Source organism: Drosophila nasuta, unplaced genomic scaffold, assembly GCF_023558535.2.
Source record: "Drosophila nasuta strain 15112-1781.00 unplaced genomic scaffold, ASM2355853v1 ctg37_pilon, whole genome shotgun sequence".
Lineage (NCBI taxonomy): Eukaryota > Metazoa > Arthropoda > Insecta > Diptera > Drosophilidae > Drosophila > Drosophila nasuta.
The window spans coordinates 79,026-103,034 of NW_026869542.1; the positions used below are offsets into that span (position 1 = coordinate 79,026).

The window sequence follows — 24,009 nt, forward strand, 5'->3', positions numbered from 1 at the left end:
GTATATACCATAATTCGCAACACGCCCACTTCCGCCCCACAAAACAAAAATCGAGTAACAAGCATACTTTTAAAGCTAGAAGTACGCTTGTTACTCGATTTTGATTTGTGGGGGCGAACGTGAGTTTGTTTCAAATTGTTGCCACGCTCACTTCCGCCCTCACAAATCAAAAAATCGAGTAACAAGCGTACTTTTAAAGCTAGAAGTGCGTGGCAAAAATTTGAAACAAACTTGATCTGCGTGCAAGCATAACAAATGCTGTCGAAAAAATTATAGCTTTATCTCTTATAGTCTTTGAGATCCAGTGTTTCATACGGACAGACGGACAGACACACAATTCTTCATATTTATATGTTGAATGCATATACTTCTTAACCGGTCTATCGGTTGATAGCCTATCCTGTCTGTTTCCGTCTTAACTCTGTCTACCTTCTTTTATCTGTGTGGCACGGTGGCTTATTAAGTGGCAAAAGACTCAACCCCACTTTCCCTAAGCTTTAGTCGACAATGTAGGCAGAGTATGCTACCAGTTTGCTGCCCACTTAACGAGTCGTCTCATAATAAGATGGCGTCCCAAGACGTGTTCGTTACACAACACACTGTGCTACCGACAACAATGAGGAGACTCAACAACGACAGCATCACGGAGATTCAGAGAAGACTACATTCCCAAAATGTGGAGGCACAAATCGACTGTCGGAATGTGTCGACTTTCGGCCATGTATGTATGTTTCTGTTGTATCTGGCGGAACCTCGTACGAAACTGCAAAGCTAGGGAAACCTGTGGCGTTGATGGATGTAAATTAATTTACCACGTACCGCTGCATACTGCCGCAGTCAGTGATACCAGAAACAAGCTGACTGAGCAAACAGTGCTTCGATCTGCCACCAAAAATGGGTCTTCAATCATGTTTCACGGAAAGACGGCAAGTAGCCCTCTCTTTCGCTATATCCCGATCACGATCCACGGCAACTCGAAATCCGTGAAAACATATTGTTGATGCCAGATGATGGCAGGTGTGACCACTCAAAACAGCTGACAGTGTGGTCGCGATCGATGGTATTCATAGTTAGTAGTTAGTTAGTTAGTATATATAGTCACACTAATCTAGTTTGTCCTCATGTTGGTCACCCTGCCCACTTTTAGTGTTTTTCCTAGATAACATATAGTATGTTCTACTTTTCTCCGAGCGGCACAACTAGTGTAATTTCAATTGCAATACATATAATTGTAAAGTTCAAATTTCTATTGTGGTTTTACTTATCTAAAAACGCCCCTTACACATTTTGGTCCTTCGAGCCGGATTGGATATATCGCTGGACCCCAGCAAGCAATTGGTTGTCAAGATAAGCAATACACTTTTTCTCCATACATTTGTTCAAGTGTGGTGTTCGCGCCATATTTTTTTCCTCGTACCTCATATACTATATATGTGACACAGCGCATATATATAAGTACATAAGCGTTCCACCGGAATTTTTTCCGCTATCTTTTCTACTTTGTGTATACGTTGCACGGTATATATATATATAAAAAGTCAGTCTAGTTGTGAAATTCAATCAACATGCCACGCGCCAAAAACGTTTCGCCGAAAGTCCGGTGACAGACTCATATATATAATTATGTATTCGCGTAACGCGAAAGTTAAAAAATAAAACAACGATTTTATTTTTTAATAACTTGTAGACGAACTTTATTGGTATTGCAAAATTAGCGGGCTACGCGTCTTGTCTGAGGAAAGTGTCTTTAAAACTGACTTTACAATATGATGAGTTTGAACAAGAAACTTCTTATTGCGACTTAGAGCTAACATATGTGTAATGTTTTGTGTATGTGTTAGTGTTTTAATGTTTTAATGCTGAGTCCTAAAATTGCACCAGAAAATTTTAAGTGGCATGAAATGGATCTTTGTAACGAATCACTAGTGTAATATTCGCCTGGTGCTGGTGTTGGGTTTATTAGCGTGGCGTACGCGCTGGCTTCTCCGGGCTTTGCTCAGATAGCATGGGGTTAAATAAAGGGCCAACTAATAGGACGCACCACTTATAATAATAATACATTTAAAATTCGCGTACATATGGGAAGACAGAGAAGAAGGAGGGTAATGGGAAGGTTACATTAAGCAATTGTGAAAGAGACGTGAAAGGGAAGGAGAGGAAGGTAGGTTAACAAAGAAGACAAAGATGCAACACAGATGTTATTGTGTGCAGACGCCCACCCTACCGTGATCCTGCATTCATTGCCAAAAATAAAAAGTTGGCAGGATCCCTAAAACACAGTGGTTCGGCTAACCTACTCCTGCTTGGTGATGCATAAGTTATATATATTTGACATATATATACATGAGTTGTATTTCAATAAATAAGAATGTACACAGTGTTGTAGATTTGAGCTGGTTTATTCAGAGAATTGATACAAACTGAAGTCAAGCTGTGCAAGAAGTGCTATTATATACTTGGATGTTGGCGGCAGCCAAACCGTCTGAGTTGTTTATAATTACGTTAGCATATTCTGACTTTGGAATTGTGGTTGGTGTTTATATTGGGACTTGGGTTGAGATTCGTTATTAGTTTCAGTTGCAAGAGATTGCAAGCTTGGTTGTTTATGTTTACGTTAAAGAAGCTAGCAGTCCCAGTTTGGATTATTAGTTTATAGTGGAAGCTTGAATGTTTATGTTTACATAATTGACGATCGCAGTCCCGATCTAATGGAATGCTTTGTATGTGTTAGTGTTGGGTAAGTGGTAAGTGGTGACAAAATGAGATGGGGAAGTGGTAAGTGGTGACATATGTATAACTCATGGTTCCAAATAAAATTAAACAATTAAGCGGACATACTTAATTTATTAATAGATAACAAAAATAATTTGAATATTAACAAACATTATTAAATGACAAGAAAAAATGACAAGAAAAATAATTAAATAAATAGATTAACGGACTAACATGGTAAGTGTGTATGAGGCGGAAATTATTAAAATAAGGCAAAAAGAAAAAAAATAAATAAAGAAAAACTAAAAATAATTAACCTATAAATATAAAATATTATCTAGGGACTGCAGTAGCAGCTGTAGCAGCGCTATGGTGAGATGCACCAAAAGCTCTAAGTCATATGTATCTAATCAATTAGTAAGAGTGAAACAGACTTACATACATTCGGCGACTCCCACTCAGAAAGATCTTTCCTTGTGTTAGTGACTGTCTGTGGTGAAGCTGTGGATAAATAGTAACAAGAAAGCTTTTGCTTATGCGTAAAAGCTGGCTGCTATGATCTGCTAGTGCAATTCCACACAAACATACATATGTACATACAAATGTATGTAGGTATGAGTGTACCTACTTTGCAGGCAATACAGATACATTAAATTTAACAATTAAATACAATTGTACAAAGATATTTTGCCTATATATGGTGCCTTATATGCATTATTAACTGGTTGCAGTTGTTACTTTATACAGCAATACCGTGGTACTTGCATTATGAGTGCCCAAGAAAAGTTGTTGTTTCAATTTTCTCGCCACATCATAATACACTTACAACCATTATAAACATTCACTTAAAAATTCACATTTTAACTAAACAATTTAAACTAAAAATAATCCAACAAAACAATCAAAAACATAGGCTGACAATCAGCTATTCGCCTTCGGCCGCTATGACACAATAAGGAGCAGCACAATCCGAAGCTAGCGATTGAGGCGAGGCTGCCAACGGTAAGTTGTTCTTCGACAACAGACGAAGCCAACCTGCTTGGAAGCAGTACTCCGTTTAGCAGTGCGAGTCGGCAACTATCTCTGGCTACCGTCGTTTATGTAGACCATCTGTTTTGGTGTACCGACAGCTGATGAGGCCAGCACAGCTGCGTCGAAGCTTTGTTGATGGCCGTTAATCCCTCATTACAGCGTGGTGAAGTTACAATTGAAAGTGGATTTAAAATTCGACCACGGGGTATTATACAATTCGGGGTTTTACTTAGATTAAAACTGTGTTTTAATCTGGGTTGTTACAATTTACACACTAGGTTTTATATAATTTATGACTGGGTTATTATAATTTATGACTGAGTCATTAGATTAAGTTTAATACCGGATGCCGAATCTAAAAATAAATACACAAAACTAAACTTAGAACAACGAAAAACTAAACATACGTATAACAAAAATTTACCCTATTCTGGAAAACGGCACTTGGTTTTGTTATATATACCGAAATTAAAAACTTTAAAATCTCTCCTCACTAACAATAATACTATCGTACATTATTATACTAATAATAATCTGGCAACTCTGTAATCATCAATTACTTATACATGATATTCAATAAAGTCAGTTCTTATGCACACATCACGCAACGCATACACAACATTATTGGCGACGAGGAGAATAATTCAAAGAAAAACAAAAGTGAATCGTGTCGCGTAGTCGTTAATATTCATCAAGATGCCGGCAGATGAAAACTTAATACAAGCAATTCTTGCTCAACAGCAAGAATTTACAACAACGATATTAGAGCAACAACGCAATTGGATGCAGGCAGTAGTCAAAACAAAAAGCTTATTTTCTTTCGTGGTGTGGTGTAACAATATTTGAACTCTTAAAAATCTGTTCGGCAGTAACAATTTGAACACGTATACATACAAACAACTCACAGACAAGCTCACAGATCATTTCACAACGAAACGACACATTGTGGCAGCTCGGTACGAATTCTTTAAAGAGGAATGCAACATTCACAAACACATAGAGGTAGCCGATGTACGCGGATCGCTCGTGAATGTCAATTTGTATGTAAATCGGAAGGTTGTTTGTCAAAATATGTAGATGAAATGATACGAGATCAGATCATAGTACATACCCATACGATGCAGTTCGTGCATCTGCTCTTCAGAAGTCACAGCCAACTCTGGAAGATGTGCTCATAGTTGCAGAAACCTATGAGACAACGACAAAAACCGTAGCAACGCTGAAAGAAAATGTTGAAAAAATATTCCACTTAATGCAGTAAACGCGTATTCAAAGAACTCGAGAGTTACCAGCTCAAACAAAAACGCATTAAAATCGTGCTCGGGTTGTGGACATTCTCACAAAGAGAGAAGTGCAAGTTTCGCGATGCTGAATGCCATAAGTGCGGTAGAAAAGGACATATAGCTGTCGTCTGTATGTCAAAGCAAGGCAAAACACAGTTGCGAAATAGATTCCAAGGCCAAAACAAAACAAAAGCAAAGCAAACGAAATAGAAGCGGTAGAAGCAGTGAACAGTATTACAGGCGTAGTAAAAGTGAAATGAACAAAAAGTCATTGATCTTGAAATACTTAAACAAGTGATTTCATTTCAAATGGACTCAGGAGCAACAGCTTCTGTAATTAATTCAAATACATATGCGCTTTTAAACAAACCAGTATTGCACAAGTGCTCGCGAGTGTTACATGCGTTCGGACATACACCAATTCCGTTACTCGGAGAGCTTCACACTGTTGCGAAGTGTGGCAAAAATGAAAAACAAATAATCATAATTGTGGCAAATGTGGAAAATTCGACCAATCTTTTGGAATGGATTTATTCAAAACATTCGGGTTTGATATAATGCCAGTGTCGAACATTAATGAAGTGCGCAGTAACGAAGTGAGTGACATCTGCAAAAATATAAAGACGTATTTGAGTCAGCAATGGGAGCTATCAAAGACTTCAAAGCCAGCATAGTCCTAAAATCGTCAGCAACACCAAAATTTTACAAAAGCCGCCAAATTCCATTCGCACAAATTGAGCAATTCAAGGCAGAAGCAGACAGGCTCACACAAGCCGGAATATGGAAACCAGTCAAGTTCAGCAATTGGGCATCCCCAATTGTTCTAGCACCAAAACCAGGTGGAGCAATTCGGATTTGTGGCGACTTTAAGCAAGCAGTAAACGCACAAATCGATGTGGAACAGTATCCGTTGCCTACAAAGGAAACTCTATTTCATATCATCCGTCATGGTAAGCAATTTAGCAAAATAGATCTCAAGGATGCTTATCTACAAATGGAACTGGATGAGGAATCCAAGAAAATCATGGTCGTAAACACACCGCTGGGGCTTTTCCAATATCAGCGTCTTCCATACGGAATAGCCAGCGCACCAGCAATCTTTCAAATATATTTAGAGCAACTTCTAAAGGGGATAGAAGGTTGTGGAAATTATCTGGATGACAAGTTCTAGCAATCCTTCAGGAAAATGGAATTAGATGCAAAATGGCGAAATGCTTTTTTCAAAGATGAAATTGAATATTTGGGACGGAGAATTAGCGCACATGGAATTCTTCCAGACAGCTCAGGCCTAGAAGCGGTTAAACTACTGAAAGCTCCTGAGAATCTGCAGCAATTGGAAGCATTTATGGGTAAAGTAAATTACTATTGCAACTTTATTCCAAATTATTCGCAATTGGCTGCTCCCATGAACCAACTTCGCAGAAAAATGTAGACTACACGTTTGGACCTCAGCAGCAACAAGCATTTACGGATTTAAAGTCGCACATTATCAATGCAACGCAACTAGCCCACTTCGACGAAAATTTACCGCTAATACTTGCAACTGATGCATCATCGTTTGGTATTGGAGTAGTGCTTTCCCATCGTCAGCATAACGGCACAGAAAGACCAATAGCCTTCGCTTCAAAAAACTTTAGACAAGCACCAGGTGAAATACAGCCAAATCGAAAAGGAAGGACTTTCTATAATCTTTGGAGAAAAACGATTTCACCAATATTTATATGGAAGGAAATTTACGTTGATTACAGATCACAAGCCGCTTGTAACTATTTTCAATCCTGGCAAGCATCTTCCTTCGATGACATCAAATAGGTTACAACGTTGGGCTATCATTCTTATGGCATACACCTTTGAGATTCAATATCGCGCCACAGCAGCACATGGCAACGCCGATGCTCTTTCACGCCTTCCAGTAGGTATGGACTCAGACTTCGACAAAGAAGAGGAAGCCTGCAACACGGTTCTTGAATCGTCACCGCCCATTAATGCTGACACAATGCACCAACACTTAAGCAACGACAAAGTTCTCAAACAAGTCCTACAATTCGTCACTAAAGGCTGGCCAGAAAAACTTCAACAGAGTCAAAACGATTTGTTGCCATATTTCAATCGTTGTAACGTGCAACGAGAAGAAGCACAAGGCGACAGGGCTATCGGCATTTGCGGGGCACGCTTTAGAGTCCGGCTCTAGCTCGTCGGCTTTGGGGTGGTGGTCTTGCTTATGCCAATAACCCTTCCTTCGCTGCTCATTATTATTAATTTAAGATCAGAAATTGAGCGTGCTGCGACGAAGAAGGGATTGCTAGAAAACTAGCCGGAAAGAGAAGGAAGATCCAAAAATGTCTCAAAAAATAGAAAAACAAAGAGAGAACAAGAGAGAGAGACAGACAGAGAGAGAAAGAGAGAGCGAGAATTGAGGCAGGCCATTACAGCTGTTAAGTGATGAAGTCCCTCCCAACCTATGATCACAGCATCAGAGCATGGCTTTGGTGATCCCTTTTAACCCTACGACAGCGGTGTCGCTGGCTTGTTTCTGGCTAAATGAAAAGTAAATTATTTCATGGTATACAATATTTAATTAATGAGAGATATTAAACAATAAGGCATTAAGAACAAAAATAGTACCGAATTATCAATAATAATAACATAAGAGGCTAGTTGCAATAATATTATAGTTTCTTTTAAATATATAAATGTATTTTAATTTCAGTGCTTTGTATTATTTCATGTACCAAACTTTAAACTTTAATTTAATTTTGTAATTTATCTTCAAACATTTTTTATAATATTTAATAGTTTTTAATTTTTTTTCGTATGCTTTTCTATAAATTTATATTTCGTGTTTGTACAATGTAAATCGAGGTGAAAGGTTAAAGTGTGTGTTTCGCAATAAAAAACTCACCAACAGAACTCCTGCGGCAGCGATCGATCTCCGACGAAGGTGTGCTGGAACAGTGCTAAATTAAATAAAAAAAAAAAAAATACAACTTTCGCCAAAACACTTCACATTGTACCTACGCGAAACTGGTACTAGTTATTCAATATAATTTGCATACGTTTTTGTTTTGTTTTTATTTTTACTATTTCTTAACTTGCACTGATTTGCATAACTTATTCGTTTAATTTAATTTAATATAATCATTTTTATTTAGGCATTTAGCCTTCGAAGCTTTTAGCTGTTTTGTTTTATATTTTGAATTTTTTGTAACTTGTGCACTTCACATTCATATATGCACATTTGCTTTGTTTAATTCTTGTAGCGCTTCACCTTTTTAATTTGTTGTTTTACAATATCTTAGCGCTTTTATTGTGAATTGAATGCGGCACGATACATGTTCTGATTTTAACTTTTTATTCTTTTATATCAACAAAACAGCTGCACTAATTCCTTTTGATTTCAACTCATTTTATCTTTTAACTTTTTAACTTAACTTTTAACTTTTATTTTCTCTGTGCAATTTGAAATTCTGCAATTGCAGTAGCGCTTTAATATTAATTTGAAATTTTAAATATTTTTTGTGAACAAATGCACTTTCGATTTTTAAATAATTTTTCAACTTTTAACTTTTTATCGTATTCATTTCTTTAAACAATTTTAACTAAATTAAATTAAATTTAATTATTTTAATTTTTAATATTTCTGTGCAATTTTGCGATTTTTGCTATACTAAATTTTTCTCAACATGTTTCATTTTAACTTGTGCTGAGCGGCGCTACACTGTTGAGCTTTTACTCTATCATATTGTTTCACTATTTTTTGTTTTATACAATGTAGCGCATCATTTTAAACTTTTCAGATTTGGTTTTAATTTCTCATAAATTCACTTTAACACACACACTTTTTTGTACAAGCGATCTAGTCGCTGATGATCAGGAGTAAAGATGAGATGAGATGATAAAGATGAGATGAGATGATAAAGATGAGATGAGATGATGAAAAAGATACTGGTGATGATTAAAGTTGAGGTTGACGACGCAGATGCAGGCCAAGAAGTCGCAGGGGTGCTGCGCTGGCGGCTCGAGCAGAGATGCGCTCGCTGGTGCTTTGCTGGCCGCTACTGCGGCAGCCAAGATGGCGCTCAGTGGCGCTCCGCTGGCCGCTGACGCGGTAGCTAAGAAGACGCGCACTGGCGCTCCGCTGGCCGCTGACGCGGTAGCTAAGGTGGCGCTAAGGGCGCTCCGCTGGCCGCTATGCGGCGGCAAAGGTGGCGCTAAGGGCGCTCCGCTGGCCGTTATGCGGCGGCAAAGGTTGCGCAACGGGCGCTCCGCTGGCCGCTATGCACGCAACGGCGGCGCTAAGGGTGCTCCGCTGGCCACTATGCGCGCAAAGGTGGCGCTAAGGACGCTTAGCTAGCTGCTATGTGCCGCAATGAGAGCACTTTGGCGCGCTTTTACTGGCCGCTAGGGCGGCGACAAAGATGGCGCTTAGTAGCGCTCCGCCGGCCGCTAGCTTAGGCACTGTCACGCTCAAAAGAGCCAAACCAAAAGCAGAAAATTTCGAAAACGACCTGTGTAAACGACAACAATAAGTAAAGAACACCTACCAGAATCTATTACTATTTATTCTTACCAAGTATCAAATGCACTAAGAGAATTCTAACCTCTAGTGTCTTGTGGTATAAATTTTTACACCAACCAATATGCGTCTATGCACGCTGCCGGTCACCAGAAAAGTGCTTTGACCGGAACCAGCCTAGCAAGCTAGCTGCGCATGCGCGTGGTGACACAAACGTCAAAGCTGAGCTTTCCAGTGCAACTCGCTAAACGTCAAATGAGCTTTTCAGCGCAGCTGATGCACTACTTAAAGCTCGGCTTTACAGCGCAGCTGATGCACTTAAAGCTGCGCCCTTGGTTGAAATTTAACTTGCATACTTTTAGGAGCTACTTGCAACAACATGAACCTTGGCTTAAACTCAGCAGACTTTTAGGCCGAATTCAATACATGTTGCTGTAGGCGCCGTTACATCGTAGGTTTGCAATCACTACTAACCAACAACTACTTTGCTTACACACAGATGCCAGACGTGTAATTATACCAGCCGATCTTCGCGCCCATATTCTGCAGCTCCTGCACGAAGGACATTGGGGCATTGTTCGTATGAAACAGCTATCCAGGCAACATGTTTGGTGGCCTACCATTGACCAAGACATCAAAAATCTTGTCAATTCTTGCACCATTTGCAAATGCAACAATCCAGCACCGCCGAGAGAATATCATAGTTGGCCGGAAGCAACAACAGCTTGGGAACGTATTCACATTGACTTCGCGGGACCAATATTCGACGCCATGTGGCTAATTTGCGTAGACGCTTTCTCACAATTTCCATTTGCTGTTCAAATGCCGTCTACTACAACCGTCCACACAATTGCAACACTATCCTCAATTTTCGCAATTGAGGGATATCCAAAACAATAGTGAGTGACAATGGACCACAATTTACTGCTGACGCCTTCGCAGTATTTTGCAAACAAAATGGAATACAGCACATTACTACAGCACCGTTTCACCCCGCATCCAACGGATTGGCAGAGCGTTTTGTACAGACTTTCAAATTTTCTGTAAAGAAAAATTTATCGGATGGTTTGACAGTTCGAGAAGCAGTGATCAAATACCTCGCATCCTACAGGTTTACACCAAATGCCCAAGGAAAAACTCCTGCGGAATTAATACACGGTCGACCAGTTCGAACATTATTGAGCCAAATATTTGAGAAGCCTGTGCAACACAAACATGAAGACACCAAATACAGAGTTAATCAGCCGGTCTTCACTCGAAACTTTTCAAGGGGAGAAAAGTGGATTGAAGGAATAATTGATCGTACAGTCGGGAAAATGATGCACATAGTTCGCATCAAAAGTGGCTATGTTAAACGCCATTATAATCAGCTCAAATCAAGATCTTCAAATGATAACGACGATGACAAATCAACCGACTTCTGGTTTGTACCTGACATCCCTACTAAAAGTCCAGAGTCTCAATACCAACATGAACCGTTAAGCTCATCATCCGCTCAGAAACGTGCCCCTGATACACCAGCAACTGTAACCCGACAGACCAAGGAAGTTCAACCAACACGACGTCCATCGGGAATACCAGTCCGCCAAAGCACACGAGTTCGCCAAGGAGTTAACCGATTCCAGCCAAATGATTTTAGGAAATCAAAAACTAACAATCGTTCTTAATTTAGGGAGGAGATGTGTTATATATACTGAAATTAAAACTTTAAAATCTCTCCTCACTAACAATAATACTATCGTACATTATTATACTAATAATAATCTGGCAACTCTGTAATCATCAATTACTTATACATGATATTCAATAAAGTCAGTTCTTATGCACACATCACGCAACGCATACAAAAGAGGTTTAGTTACGCCAGTTGGCAAATTCCTGTAGAGGACAAACAGCTACAAGTGGACGGCAAGGTGCACTTTTGTAAAAATAAGAAATGACAAGATTAACGTCTCAGTATAACAATTATACAATGAAGTATCTTTGTATACTCACAAGTACGTTTTATGCATCTGACTACACCAACCACTTCACTGATGTAATTTTTTCCTATTAAAGCACTTGCACTTTTCCACTATTTTTAATCAGGTTCTGCACATAACCTGCTAACAACTTCTTCCAACCAAAACCAACAACAAAACCTTTTTCGGAATTTAGGCAAATAATCCTACTCAAAAAGGTAATCGCTTGTCTATTTTGGTCTGGACTTAACACGATCAGCTGATCTAGCAATTCATGCTTGCATGTATCGTAGTCCACCAATAGATGGCGCTATTATTGGAGCTTTGTGGCAACTCTGTCATCCACCTATTGCCCACATGCTGGCAACACCAATCGATTAGTGGTTTAATCGTTAATCGTTCGCAGCCAACTTCACTTAATTTTGTGCTTTCAATTTCATCAGACTTATACGTATATATTAATCAATAAAGTTAAGTTGAATACAACGGCGTTTTCATCAAATCTCTCACACCTATGAAGACGCCAAAGTGGTGACCCCGAATGCAAAAACACAACTACAATTTACGTTCAGTGCAATTCCAAGCTCAAGACACTGAAGACGAATTTTTGACGCAAACATGCAGGCACACGATCAAGACCTCGCAGAACAACTGCGGGATGTGAAACAGCAACTCGAGCAACTGCAGTCACATGGCCAACCAGCTGGATTGTCATCGCAATGCGTGCAACTTCGCATTCCGAAATTCAACAAAACAAATCCTCAGCTTTGGTTTTCTCAGTTGGATCGCCTATTTCATCTGCATAATGTCACTGACGATAACAAATTCGACATTATATCTGTGAATTTGGAGGAGGATGTCATTGCCAAACTGGAGGATCTGATCGCATCGCCACCGCTGACAAACAAATATGCCATTTTAAAGCAGCGCGTGCTCGACAAGTTCGCAGAATCATCTGACTCAAAGCTGAAAAGACTTTTGCGTGGCGGCGAAACTGTTGGCAAGAAACCGTCAGACATCCTTGACCACATGCGGCGCTTAGCACCAGCCACGGGCTGCGAGGCAGTTATTCGATCGTTGTTTCTGGCGGAGCTTCCAAACTCGATCCGACCGCTCATTTCGGTATGGGACGAGAACAACCTTGACAAATTGGCGGAGATTGCAGATAAAATGCTTGAAGCTAGCGAGCCAGGTTCTGCATTTGTTGAGTCAACGGCACTAACAGAGCAGCAGCACCAAGTTGATGCTCTGAGCGGCAAGCAAACCGGCATGTCAGAAGTAACATCGGCATTACGAGCGCTCACTACAAAAGTCGACAAGCTTCAGGGCGAGCTACGCCAATCAAAACATGCCCAATCGTCACGGCATCCACATGATAGCTCTAATGATGTCGGTTCGAGACTATGTTTCTACCACACTAGATTCGGTGAGAATGCTCGCAAGTGCCAGCCAGCATGTCCACGCTACCAGTCGTCAAACTAAAGATGCTACCGTTGACTCAGCTGGTAAACGGTAGCGCAGTAACCACCAGCAGCCACAAAGCTCCAAACATTCAACAAATTGGCCTGGACCGGCGTCTACACATCAAAGATCGCTTGTCAAACCAATCATTCCTTATTGATTCCGGATCAGTGGTGTCAGTGATTCCACGCAGCATGGCACCGCACACACGCATCAACGGCAGACTTTATCTGTATGCCGCCAACCAATCCACAATCAAAACCTATGGAAATTGTACTCTTCAGCTCGACCTGGCCCTGCATCGCTCGTTCACATAGCCATTCATCATCGCTGATGTACAAACACCTATAATCGGCGCAGACTTCCTTGCCGCACATCATCTCCTCGTCGACGTCAGTGAACAACGATTGCTTGACAACTCAAAGTCAACTCCTCACCATGGCACCACTGACCCGTCACACGACTCTGGATCTCTGGAACTCAAGTCCTCGAATATGTCAGCTGATGTGCAAAAGATCGACAAAATGGTTTGTCTCGAGCGAGTCCATGCACACAACGTTTGTCACTTCATTAAAACAAGCGGCGCACCTGTAGCTGAGCGACCTAGACGATTATCTGGCGAGAAACTTGCTTCAGCCAAATCGCAAGTCAATACGCTCATTGATAAGGGAATTTGCCGTTACTCCAAAAGCCCATGGGCCAGTCCCTTGCACATGGTGGCTAAAAGGATGGATCTTGGCGCGCCTGTGGCGATTACCGCAAGCTGAATGGAATTACGGTTCCAGACCGTTATCCGATTCCACACATTCAGGATTTTGCTGATCGCCTTCACAATAAGACAATTTTCACAACGCTAGATCTCGAAAAGGCTTATTACCAAATTCCCATGGCGCAGGAGGACATAGAGAAGACGGCTATTTGCACTCCATTTGGCTTGATTGAATTTGTTTTTATGCCATTTGGACTAAAAAATGCAACGCAAACGTTCCAGCGGTTCATTGACCAGATCTTCCGTGAAATTGATTACGTGTTTTGTTATGTTGATGACATTCTCATCATGTCGAGCTCGGAAGAGCAGCATAAGCAACACGTGCAAAATGTTCTTAACATTCTTAAGAAACACGGATTGGTCATCAACCGAGACAAATGCAATTTTGCTCAGGCAGAGGTACAGTTCCTTGGCTATGTGGTCAGCAGCAAAGGCATAAAACCACCACAGGACCGAATAAGCGCGATGTTGAACTTCCCACAGCCACAAACAATCTGTGAATTGGGCCGATTCCTGGGAATTTTGAATTATTATCGACGCTGCATCCCTCACGCCTCGCGAATACAGGCTCCCTCAACGACTTAACACGCAACATGAAAAGAATGATAGGCGTCCCATTGATTGGAATCCTGAAACTATAAACACTTTTCTGAATGCAAAAGCTTGGCAAACGCAACCACGCTCGTCTACCCCAATCCACGCGCTGATCTCTGCCTGGTGTGTGACGCATCGGACACATTGAGCTGTTTTGGAGCAGAGCTCTGAACATGGTTTGCAACCTCTTGGATTTTATTCCAAAAGCTCAATAGTACAGAACGCAACTACAGCACCTACGACCGCGAATTGTTGGCAATCTACGAGGCGATAAAACATTTCAAGCATGTGTTGGAAGCAAGAGTATTTGTGATCAAAACTGATCATAAGCCCCTAATTTATGCCTTTTCACAGCGACCGGAGAAGGCGTCACCTCGCCAATTGCGACATCTTAGTTTCATTTCCCAATTTTCAACCTCAATTTGTCATTTGAGTGGCGACGAAAACGTGGTTGCAGATGCATTATCGCGTTTAAACGCAATATCCATGCCGTCATCACTCGACGCCAAAAGCATCCAAGAGGCGCAAGCATCAGACGGCGAGTTATCTGCACTTCTAAATGGAACAACTTCGCTGCACCTGCAACCTGTGGAGCTCACCAAAGAAGTCTTTGTGTACTGCGATGTTTCGACCGGATCCGTTCGTCCATACATTCCTCAGTCATTGCGACACCGCATTTTCTCCCAAGTACATGGATTGTCAAACCCTAGCGGCAGAGCAACGCTTAAACAAATCCGGCACAAGTACGTGTGGCCTTCTATGTGTAAAGATGTCCTGTCATGGTCAAGGAATTGTTTATCATGTCAAAAGGCGAAAATCCACAAACACAATTCATTGTTGCCTGAAAAGATTGTGATTCCAGATCATCGATTCGAGCATGTCCATCTGGACATTGTCATCATGCCACTGGTCGACGGATACAGGTACTGCCTCACAATGATTGACAGATTCTCTCGCTGGCCGGAGGCGGTCCCTCTTCGAGACATGACTGCGGAAACTGTTTGCAGAGCTTTTTGGAACTGCTGGATAGCGCGATTTGGTTGTCCAAGGATCATAACGACAGACCAAGGAACGCAATTTGAATCCGCACTATTCAAATCATTAGCGAATCTCGTTGGAAGCAATCATATCCATACAACTCCGTACCATCCACAGTCAAATGGTATGATCGAGCGCTGGCATAGGTCCTTGAAGGCTGCGTTGATGTGCGACTCCGAGACACCGTGGTTAAAAGTGCTTCCTACCGCCCTCCTTGGCCTCCGTACTTGCATCAAGGAGGACTTACAAGCTTCGGCTGCTGAGATGCTTTATGGATGCACACTTCATCTGCCTAACGATTATTTCGCAGATTTAAATTCGCCGCCAAGACCAGCTGAGTTTGTCAGTGAATTTCGAACCAGCATGCAAGCGCTAAGGCCCATCTCGGCAGCACACCACAGCAAGCCAAAACTATTCATTCACAAGCATATCCACGAATGTTCCCATGTGTTTGTGAGAACCGATGCCGTGAAGCAACCGCTGCAACCACCATACTCTGGGCCATACCAAGTGATCGACAAGCTTTCAGATCGAGTTTTTGTTATTCGAATGAATGGCAAGGACACATCTATTTCAGTGGACAGACTGAAACCAGCATACTTAGAGAGCAACGACCCTAGCAACGAGACGGAGGATTCCTTAACCACAAAAACTCGGTGCACAAAAACTTATGAAAGACGTGTCTAGAGGGGGAGTACTGTGGCAACTCTGTCATCCACCTATTGCCCACATGCTGGCAACACCAATCGATTAGTGGTTTAATCGTTAATCGTTCGCAGCCAACTTCACTTAATTTTGTGCTTTCAATTTCATCAGACTTATACGTATATATTAATCAATAAAGTTAAGTTGAATACAACGGCGTTTTCATCAAATCTCTCACACCTATGAAGACGCCAAAGCTTTCAGACTGCTAAATAAAGCTCCGCTTCTCAGAACAAAACATGACAACACATTCAGTACCATTTCCTCAGACTACAAATAATTTTATACAACTAAACAAATTAAATAATACAAATTAACTAGGACAATAAACATATAAATAAATAATATAATAAATAATAGGTATAAATATGTATGTGTACAGAAAAAAAAAAAAAGAAAAAAATGTTGCATACTTTTAGGCTTAGTCAATTTCAAATACGACAAGCGGCCTATTACATCTTTTTGTTTGACGTTAGTAGCCGCCGCGACGATTTTATGTTTAGAATATGATCTTTATTTGAATGCAAAAGAAACTTTTTGTTTGTTACGATTGGTCGCTGTCGTGACAAGTTTATGTTTTAAATATAATATAATTTTTATGTGAATGAAATAAGAAATTTTGGAGATAGGGAATAATTACGAGATTGTGTCACATACGAGAAATGAGTGTGGTGTTGGATATGTCACTCCCCAACCTATAGAAATTAACTTGTCCTCAAGCGTTTAATTCAGGGTACACAGGTGGTACTGGTTTTTCTGTAATTTAAATTTCAGCATTAACATTTGTGTTCGTTTAATCTTTTCTTACATATTTTTGTATGATTGTATTGTTATACAAAATCATTTATTTTGTTTCTATGTATGATAATGGTTCTATTTTAGTTACATTGTATTCTGTAAATATAAGTGTTGTGAATTGTTGGGCTTTATTTGATAATTTTAAATTTTTAATTCGATTGTACAATTAAATATTTGGATTTTTTATCCTTTTCAATATAAATGTCTAAATTGTTACAATTTTGGTTTAGTTTGGTTCGTTTTATATTCCAATTTATTACAATATTTGGTTCCACTATTTGTATAAGATCTTGTTTGAGATATTTATTGAAAGTACAAAATGGTGTTTCATGTTTTATTATATTTGCAATGCATGGGTCATTTATGATCTTCCTTGAAATTGTATTTGAAACAAAGTTATTATGTAAATAAAATTTCCTTCAATATTTTCACTGGGTATGGAATTATTTGAAAAGTTTTAACTTCGAGATTGCTAAGTGGTATATGAGACATCAGAAAAATTGCATTTGTATTTGGATTGAACCATGCTGAAGTTTTTATATTACTTAATATATATATATGATTATAGGTATATAAAATTGTTTCAAATTTTGTTAATTTGTTTTCTACATCATCGTCACTTCTTATTATTCTTAACTTTTCATTTATTGTTTTATGGAATCTTTCTATGTCGGATATTCCAGTTTTGTTTGTGGTAATGCTAATTTTTATATTTTCTTCTTGTAACCAAATTTGCAAAGCTACACTAATAAATGCTGAATCTTTATCTGCTTTTATCTCTAAGGGTTTTCCCAGTTCATTGAGAACTTTTAATAATGCTCTTTTGTCTCTATTACATATTTATCTCTAACGTTAAGAACTTCAGGTGTTATTTCGAAAGTTAGTTTTGTATCTCTATGTTCGGTTTTAGCTATGTTGCAAATTTCACATTCATTAATTAAGTTTTGTATTAGTTTCTGATAATCAGGTAATAATATTTTTCTTTAAACCAATTTATTGTTTATACCCGCTACCCATAGAGTAGAAGGGTTTTATAACTTTGTGCCGGCAGGAAATGTATGTAACAGGTAGAAGGAGGCATCTCCGACCCTATAAAGTATATATATTCTTGATCAGCGTCAACAGTTGAGACGATCTAGCCATGTCCGTCTGTCTGTCTGTCCGTCTGTCCGTATGAAACACTGATCTCAGAGACTATAAGAGATAGAGCTATAATTTTAATTATAATTTTCGACAGCATTTGTTATGTTTGCACGCAGATCAAGTTTGTTTCAAATTTTTGCCACGCCCACTTCCGCCCCTGCAAATCAAAAATTCGAATAACAAGCGTTTAAAGCTAGAGTTGCGAATTTTGGTAAATACAATAATTACTACAGTAGTTATGATTCCTGAAAATTTGGTTGCGATCAGATAAATGCGGAAGTTATTAAAGAAATACTTTTGTATGGGCAAAAACGCCTACTTACTAGAGTTCTAGTTGCTTTGGCTGACAATCTGGTCCATTGTGCCGTCTATGGTATATTTTGAATGGTGAACTATATCGATATACCAAACATGCCATTTGGTATATTTTTAGTATAATAATAATACCGCAATATTTTGCTTTTATTAAAAATGGGTAGCGGGTCTCACAGCCGAGCACACTCGACTGTAACTTTCTTACTTGTTTTTCTATGCCTGAATGTAACAACTTTTTATGTGTATTTTAAATTAATTCTTTTAAACTCGATTAATTTCAAGCTTGTTTTCATTATTTTAGTTATTATTCGGACTTATTATTTCTAAATAACCTCTTAAAAAATTGGAAAATCTATTTCATTGTGAAAATAGACAATACTCTTTTTCGAGCAAAGATGTTCTTTTATCATATCCTTGGCGTATTGATTGGTCATTTCCTTATAAGAAATTTTAATGTTAAGTTTATGGGAATAGCGAGTTGTCTCGACTTTGTTATCATCACCTTTTAGAAACTCTATTTGTCTATTGTTAAAATAATTTAAAGGTCATTCGGTATGTGATGTTGACTATCTTCTTCTTGAGCGCTATGTATAGTTGCTCCTATGCTAACTACATCTTCTCCTAGGAAATTCTCTTCTATTTTGATACGCGAAAATGCATCTGCTATATTATTCACTTTTCCTGGTAAATATTTGATTTGATAATCATATTCATTTAACCGGATTTTCCATATTTGCAGTTTCATGTTTGGTTCTTTAATATTATTGAGCCAAACTAATGGTTTATGATCACTTAGGATTTGGAATTTTCTACCGAATAGGTAGGAACGGAAATATTTAGTTGCCCACACGATAGCTAATAGTTATTTTTCTATAGCTGAATAGTTTGATTCATGTTCATTTAAAGTTCGACTTGCATAGCAAATGGGTTTGTGTTAATGTGACAGAACGGCGCCTATAGCGAAGTTGCTAGCATCGGTAGTCAATGAGAATGGCTTCTCGAAATTTGGATAAACTACTATAGGATCGGACGTGATTAAAACTTTGAATTTTTCGAATGCACACATATGTGGAATCCTTTTATATTTATAGTGCCGTTTTTCTCTAATTTAGTTGTCATATGTTTTGCAATATTTGCAAAATTGGGGATAATTTAATTTCCTTTGGTGTTTTAGGTATTGGAAATTCAACAATAGCCTTGATTTTGTTCTTCTTCTTCTTTTCTTCTTCATAAACTCACATTTGTCAAGTTGTAATTTCAAATTGGCTTCTCGAGGTTTTGAGAAGATTTTCGATATAGATGATATATGTTCTTCCAATGAAGTGGAGTAAATAATGACATCATCTAAGTAACTAGACAATCTTTGAATATTAGATCTTCAAGTAAGTTATTCATGCAGCGCTGGAAGGTCGCTGGAGCATTTTAAGCCCAAAGGGCATACGAGTGATTTCGTAGTGACCATGCTTGGTTGAAAAGGCAGTTTTTGCAATTGAATCGGGATCCATTTGGATTTGATGGAAACCCTTTGCAAGATCGATCGTAGTGAAGTATTGGCATTTGCCTAACTTGTCTAGGATCTCATCCATATTTGGTATGGGGAATTTGTCGTCAATGGTTATTTCATTGAGGTTTCGGTAGTCAATGACTAACCGGAATTTTTGTTTTCCTGAGGCGTCCATTTTTTGGAACAATCCAGATGGGTGAACAATAAGGGGATTTTGAGTTTTAATTATACTCTGCTCTATCATTTCGTAGATTTGCTTGTTGACCTCTTGTGGATATTTGTAAGGTTTTTATATAATATATTGGATCTTCAGGTTTTGTTTGAATCGAATGCTTGATCGTACTAGTGAAAGTCAAATTTCCCAGTACTGGATGTCGCTAAATTCGTACAATTTTTCCACTTCTTCTGTGTTAAGATGTTCTAATCTGAACTCATTACACTCTTTTAATTCGTCTTCGATTGCGAAGTTGAAGGGTCTATCTTCAGTTAAGGGTGGGTTTAAATGGTTTTCTATATAAGTTTCTTCGGAATTTTCTTCACTATTTTAAATTGTGAATTTATAATCTCCTAATGTGACTGTTTCGTTTTCGTAGTCGATTTGTGATTTACTGTCTTTTAAATACTCCCTTCATAATAACATATCGTAATTTTCAGAAAATTTTTGAATATAAAATTTTTGTTTTATAGGACAAAGTCTACTAGGACCGAAAAATATATTTTCTGATATCTCAGTGATACCATTTATTGTTTGAACATTGATTGGGTTTTATAGGTTGGAAAACCGATCAATGATACATTTTAGGTTTACTTCATTCATTTTAATTTTTATGTATGGAGTGTTTACTCTGCACTCTGACCACTTTGGCTTTCTCTTTGTCTCTTTACTGGTGGGTTAGGCCCACGGCTAGTTGAGTTGAATAATTATAAGGGTTCTGATTTCGAGCTTCTGTTACATTTTGATTGAACTCTTGGTGAAGGTTCTGATTACATTGATTTTGATTTGAATGGTTATTTTGTGATTTAGAATTGGGCGTATTATTTGAATGAAAATTATTTGATGAATAATTTGCATAAGATCTATTATGGTTTCTGCGATTATGGTTTTCACTTTTAGGGTGATTTTGACCCTCATAAGATTCATAAGATTCCTTCTGCTTGAACAATAGCTTTTAATTTGCTTATTGTTGTGATATCATGCCTTGCTAAGGTCATGTATATTCTGTCAGGTAGTTTCCTAGTTATTATATTCTTAGTAGTTGTTTTAATGCATTTGTATATAATATTGTAGTACTGGGTTCATTATCTAATGCTACCTTATTACTGATTATATAAGATTTGCGTTCGAGTTCTTCGACAAACTTACGTTCCCGTTGGTGTTGTAGAGTCTTCGCAGCAATTCTTTATAAGGCGTCTGTGTTTTAAACTCCTCGAATAGCGATGATCTTAGTGATGTCCAGTTATTGGACTGCGTCACTTGGGCTGTTCTCAAGGCTTCTCCGTCTATATGGATATGTTTTGTATACGTTATACGCGTTTAACCAGGACAATGTTAGAGTCCATTAGCAGTCACGACTGTTTGTTGATTAATCACTATTATGATATATCCTACCGGCTGCGCCAATTATGTATTCGCGTAACGCGAAGGTTAAAAATAAAACAACGATTTTATTTATATATATATAGTAACATATGTAACATACCCATATTATGTATGTCACATACCGGTCAAAGCCCCCATAGCAGTCGCGTTCCAGATTTCAAGTCGCATAATAATTAATAAGCATATTTTGCACATGCCATAGCGTAAGCACAAATTTTACACGTGCCGCATAGACAGAAAGACCCATTAACTTTTACTACTAAAAACTTGTACGATTAGTCTTCAACTGATTATTGAACTATAAACACGTCTTGTAATAAACACGTCTTGTAAAATATATTGATTTAAACAATAAAAAACTTAACTGAACTTTAGTTGTGTTCAATCTGTTATTTAAACTCAATTTTCAGTGTTGACCTTAGGCTTATTGCCCGGTCATTTAATCGACTCGTGAACGAAAATATTAAATTCGTAAGTGGCGCAGCCGGTAGGATGATATAATTATTGATGCGATAGCTCGACTTACCAATTCTCTAATTTATCATCCGTTAAAGAACTTTCGCGACGGTAACCGTGAAACCAGTTTTTGTGAAAGTGAGCACAAATAAAACAACTTAGCAAAAGTTAAGAAGACGCCTTAGAACTAGCCAGAACAATAAATCCGTAAAGGTTGTTCTTAAGTTGGCGAGATAGCTAAGCGCGCAACAACACAAACCAAGAAATAAATAAGTAAATAAAAGTAAATAAGTGAAGGAAAACCAAGAAGTTTAAAACCGAAACACACATAAAACATAAACTATTAATAAGTAAATAAAAGTAAATAAATAAGTGAAAGAAGAAGTTGCAATCTAAGAGACAACCGTACAATGGCCGTTGCAGCACCCGAAATAATACAACTTTCCGAATCAGATATGGTTCAAGTTGAAAGGCAGATACATGCCATCGAGAGCTTCCAGGGTTACCCGATCACACTGTACACCTTCATCAGCCGGACCGATTTTATCTTGGCCCTATACCAGACGACTGAGGAACGACAGAAACTCATAATCTTTGGGCACATCGAGGCGAAACATTAGTAGCGATGTCATCCGACGCTTGGGTGACCAACCTCACCAGCTGGGCGGAACTCAGGAGGCAACTCATCCTGAATTACAAGCCTCAAACGCCGAACCACCAACTACTGGAGGAGTTCCGAACACCCAATACCGAGGGAATATCAAACAATTTCTGGAGGAAGCAGAGAATAAACGACAAATATTAAGCAGTAAGTTAGAATTGGAAAATGATGCCGTTGAAACTGCCCTTTATCAGAGATTAATACAATCTAGTATTGAAAATTTAATTAAAAAATTACCCACAAACATTTATCTAAGAATAATCAACCATAATATTCCCAATTTAAGATCACTTATCAATATACTACAAGAGAAAGGTCTTTACGAAGCACCAACCCCTTTCAAAGATAACACAAAATCATTGCCTAAGTCTCAGAACAATAATGATCAAGCCAAACCTGCCACACCTTTCCAACCAACACGTGCCATAAGTCATCCACCTCATTTTAGACCAACTCACCATATGCCACCTACATTACATACCATTTCCACAACCCCCACCTAACTTTAATTATCCACAACCAAACTATTACACACCACGACCACCTCTAAGACAACATGTACCATTTGGTAGACAGAACATTTTCGATCAAAACAGATTTGGATCCAACTACCCGACTACACATAATAACTTCGTATCGACAATGAATGCAGGCCATCCTGCTAAAAGACAAAGACCGGCAGAGAGCGGACAGTCAAAATGGAAATAGATGAAACCCGTTACCAAGAAGAATCACAAACTCAAGAAGAATTCTCTTATAATCCTTACCAACCAACTTATCCTGTAACGAAACGTCACAACGCCGAGGTAGCTAGCGCTGTCCAGGGATCGAATAAGAAATTTATGTTTGCTGAAACCCTACAAATCGAGTATCTCAAGGTGTGAGACGATCTTCGTAGGCGAATGGAGATCAAGTTGTAAAGAAAAGACAGGAGTTTTCAATTTGTAACGTTGTTTATTTTTATTTGCTATTTCTCTGGCAACAGATTTGTCAACAATGATGTGAATATTTCTGCTTCTGGTGTTGTTCCGGGTCCAACGTCGATAGGGTTGTTACACGGGGAAGTTGTCACGGAAGTCAGTGTGAAGCACACCGACTATGCAGCACTGTACACACTTTTCGGCGTCGACTGTAGTGGCTGTAGTCACCCTACTACAGCTAAACGGGAAGAGTTGTGGTTCGTGCGAAGAATGTGGAAAAACGGGGCACGCGGCGTGGGTGAACAGGTTGTGAGTGTGTGGTCACACTGGCCCAATTACACTGTACACGCTGTTCCGGCGTCGACTGTAGTAGTTTGTAGTCACACTACTACAGCTAACGGGAAGAAACGGGGGTTCGGACGAATGGTATGAATTGTAGCACGCGGCGTGGGTGAAATGGTTGTGAGTGTGAATCACACTGGCCCAATTACACTGTACACGCTGTTCCGGCGTTGACTGTAGTAGTTGGTAGTCACTACAC

General features: G+C 39.0%; 1 protein-coding gene across 1 annotated transcript; it reads left to right on the forward strand.

Annotated features, from left to right (window-relative positions):
- Positions 1-12,122: 12,122 nt before the first annotated feature.
- LOC132797941 (uncharacterized) lies at positions 12,123-12,986 on the forward strand. Its single transcript, XM_060809689.1, has one exon. It carries the CDS (start codon positions 12,123-12,125, stop codon positions 12,984-12,986), a length of 864 nt encoding a protein of 287 aa, XP_060665672.1.
- The last annotated feature ends 11,023 nt before the right edge of the window (positions 12,987-24,009 follow it).

Bases quoted from the DNA above. Each gene is read 5' to 3' on its own strand.
- LOC132797941 (XM_060809689.1), top strand. From the start codon at position 12,123: ATGCAGGCACACGATCAAGACCTCGCAGAACAACTGCGGGATGTGAAA.